The sequence below is a fragment of the Oncorhynchus nerka genome, linkage group LG13 (genome assembly GCF_034236695.1).
Source record: "Oncorhynchus nerka isolate Pitt River linkage group LG13, Oner_Uvic_2.0, whole genome shotgun sequence".
NCBI classification, from domain to species: Eukaryota; Metazoa; Chordata; class Actinopteri; order Salmoniformes; family Salmonidae; genus Oncorhynchus; species Oncorhynchus nerka.
The window spans coordinates 72,204,355-72,207,088 of NC_088408.1; the positions used below are offsets into that span (position 1 = coordinate 72,204,355).

Consider the following 2,734-nt stretch of genomic DNA (forward strand, 5'->3'; position numbering starts at 1 on the left):
TACACCCTTTCCAGACTCACTGTCTCCTACACCTTTCCAGCCTCACTGTCTCCTACACCCTCTCCAGTCTCACTGTCTCCTACACCCTCTCCAGTCTCACTGTCTCCTACACCCTCTCCACACCCTCACCCTCCCAGTCTCACTGTCTCCTACACCCTCTCCAGTCTCACTGTCTCCTACACCCTCTCCAGTCCTCACTGTCTCCTACACCCTCTCCAGTCTCACTGTCTCCTACACCCTCTCCAGTCTCACTGTCTCCTACACCCTCTCCATCCTCACTGTCTCCTACACCCTCTCCATCCTCACTGTCTCCTACACCCTCTCCATCCTCACTGTCTCCTACACCCTCTCCATCCTCACTGTCTCCTACACCCTCTCCATCCTCACTGTCTCCTACACCCTCTCCATCCTCACTGTCTCCTACACCCTCTCCATCCTCACTGTCTCCTACACCCTCTCCATCCTCACTGTCTCCTACACCCTGTCCATCCTCACAGTCTCCTACACCCTCTCCATCCTCACTGTCTCCTACACCCTCTCCATCCTCACTGTCTCCTACACCCTCTCCATCCTCACTGTCTCCTACACCCTCTCCAGTCTCACTGTCTCCTACACCCTCTCCATCCTCACTGTCTCCTACACCCTCTCCATCCTCACTGTCTCCTACACCCTCTCCATCCTCACTGTCTCCTACACCCTCTCCATGCTCACTGTCTCCTACACCCTCTCCAGCCTCACTGTCTCCTACACCCTCTCCATCCTCAAGGTCTCCTACACCCTCTCCAAACTCACTGTCTCCTACACCCTTTCCATCCTCACTGTCTCCTACACCCTCTCCATCCTCACTGTCTCCTACACCCTCTCCATCCTCACTGTCTCCTACACCCTCTCCATCCTCACTGTCTCCTACACCCTCTCCAGTCCTCACTGTCTCCTACACCCTCTCCATCCTCACTGTCTCCTACACCCTCTCCAGCCTCACTGTCTCCTACACCCTCTCCATCCTCACTGTCTCCTACACCCTCTCCAGTCTCACTGTCTCCTACACCCTCTCCAGTCCTCACTGTCTCCTACACCCTCTCCAGTCCTCACTGTCTCCTACACCCTCTCCAGTCTCACTGTCTCCTACACCCTCTCCAGTCTCACTGTCTCCTACACCCTCTCCAGTCTCACTGTCTCCTACACCCTCTCCAGTCTCACTGCCTCCTACACCCTCTCCGTCCTCACTGTCTCCTACACCCTCTCCAGTCTCACTGTCTCCTACACCCTCTCCATCCTCACTGTCTCCTACACCCTCTCCATCCTCACTGTCTCCTACACCCTCCATCCTCACTGTCTCCTCTCCATCCTCACCTCCTCTCCAGCCTCACTGTCTTCTAAACCCTCTCCATCCACAGTCTCCTACACCCTCTCCATCCTCACTGTCTCCTACACCCTCTCCATCCTCACAGTCTCCTACACCCTCTCCATCCTCACTGTCTCCTACACCCTCTCCATCCTCACTGTCTCCTACACCCTCTCCATCCTCACTGTCTCCTACACCCTCTCCATCCTCACTGTCTCCTACACCCTCTCCATCCTCACTGTCTCCTACACCCTCTCCATCCTCACTGTCTCCTACACCCTCTCCATCCTCACTGTCTCCTACACCCTCTCCATCCTCACTGTCTCCTACACCCTCTCCATCCTCACTGTCTCCTACACCCTTTCCATCCTCACCGTCTCCTACACCCTCTCCATGCTCACTGTCTCCTACACCCTCTCCAGCCTCACTGTCTCCTACACCCTCTCCATCCTCAAGGTCTCCTACACCCTCTCCAAACTCACTGTCTCCTACACCCTTTCCATCCTCACTGTCTCCTACACCCTCTCCATCCTCACTGTCTCCTACACCCTCTCCATCCTCACTGTCTCCTACACCATCTCCATCCTCACTGTCTCCTACACCCTTTCCAGACTCACTGTCTCCTACACCTTTCCAGCCTCACTGTCTCCTACACCCTCTCCAGTCTCACTGTCTCCTACACCCTCTCCAGTCTCACTGTCTCCTACACCCTCTCCAGTCCTCACTGTCTCCTACACCCTCTCCAGTCTCACTGTCTCCTACACCCTCTCCATCCTCACTGTCTCCTACACCCTCTCCAGTCCTCACTGTCTCCTACACCCTCTCCATCCTCACTGTCTCCTACACCCTCTCCATCCTCACTGTCTCCTACACCCTCTCCATCCTCACTGTCTCCTACACCCTCTCCATCCTCACTGTCTCCTACACCCTCTCCATCCTCACTGTCTCCTACACCCTCTCCATCCTCACTGTCTCCTACACCCTCTCCATCCTCACTGTCTCCTACACCCTCTCCATCCTCACTGTCTCCTACACCCTCTCCATCCTCACTGTCTCCTACACCCTCTCCATCCTCACTGTCTCCTACACCCTCTCCATCCTCACTGTCTCCTACACCCTCTCCATCCTCACTGTCTCCTACACCCTCTCCATCCTCACTGTCTCCTACACCCTCTCCATCCTCACTGTCTCCTACACCCTCTCCATCCTCACTGTCTCCTACACCCTCTCCATCCTCACTGTCTCCTACACCCTCTCCATCCTCACTGTCTCCTACACCCTCTCCATCCTCACTGTCTCCTACACCCTCTCCATCCTCACTGTCTCCTACACCCTCTCCATCCTCACTGTCTCCTACACCCTCTCCAGCCTCACTGTCTCCTACACCCT

At 55.6% G+C, this 2,734-nt stretch overlaps 1 protein-coding gene across 1 annotated transcript; it reads left to right on the top strand.

Annotated features, from left to right (window-relative positions):
* Positions 1-263: 263 nt before the first annotated feature.
* On the top strand, positions 264-2,382 carry LOC135574616 (uncharacterized; the record flags this gene model as incomplete). The annotated part of the gene is made up of 4 exons (XM_065026057.1): positions 264-920; positions 1,398-1,909; positions 1,957-2,071; positions 2,146-2,382. Coding segments are annotated over 4 exons (1,521 nt in total), but the record flags the coding sequence as incomplete, so codon positions are not given.
* Between the last annotated feature and the right edge of the window lie 352 nt (positions 2,383-2,734).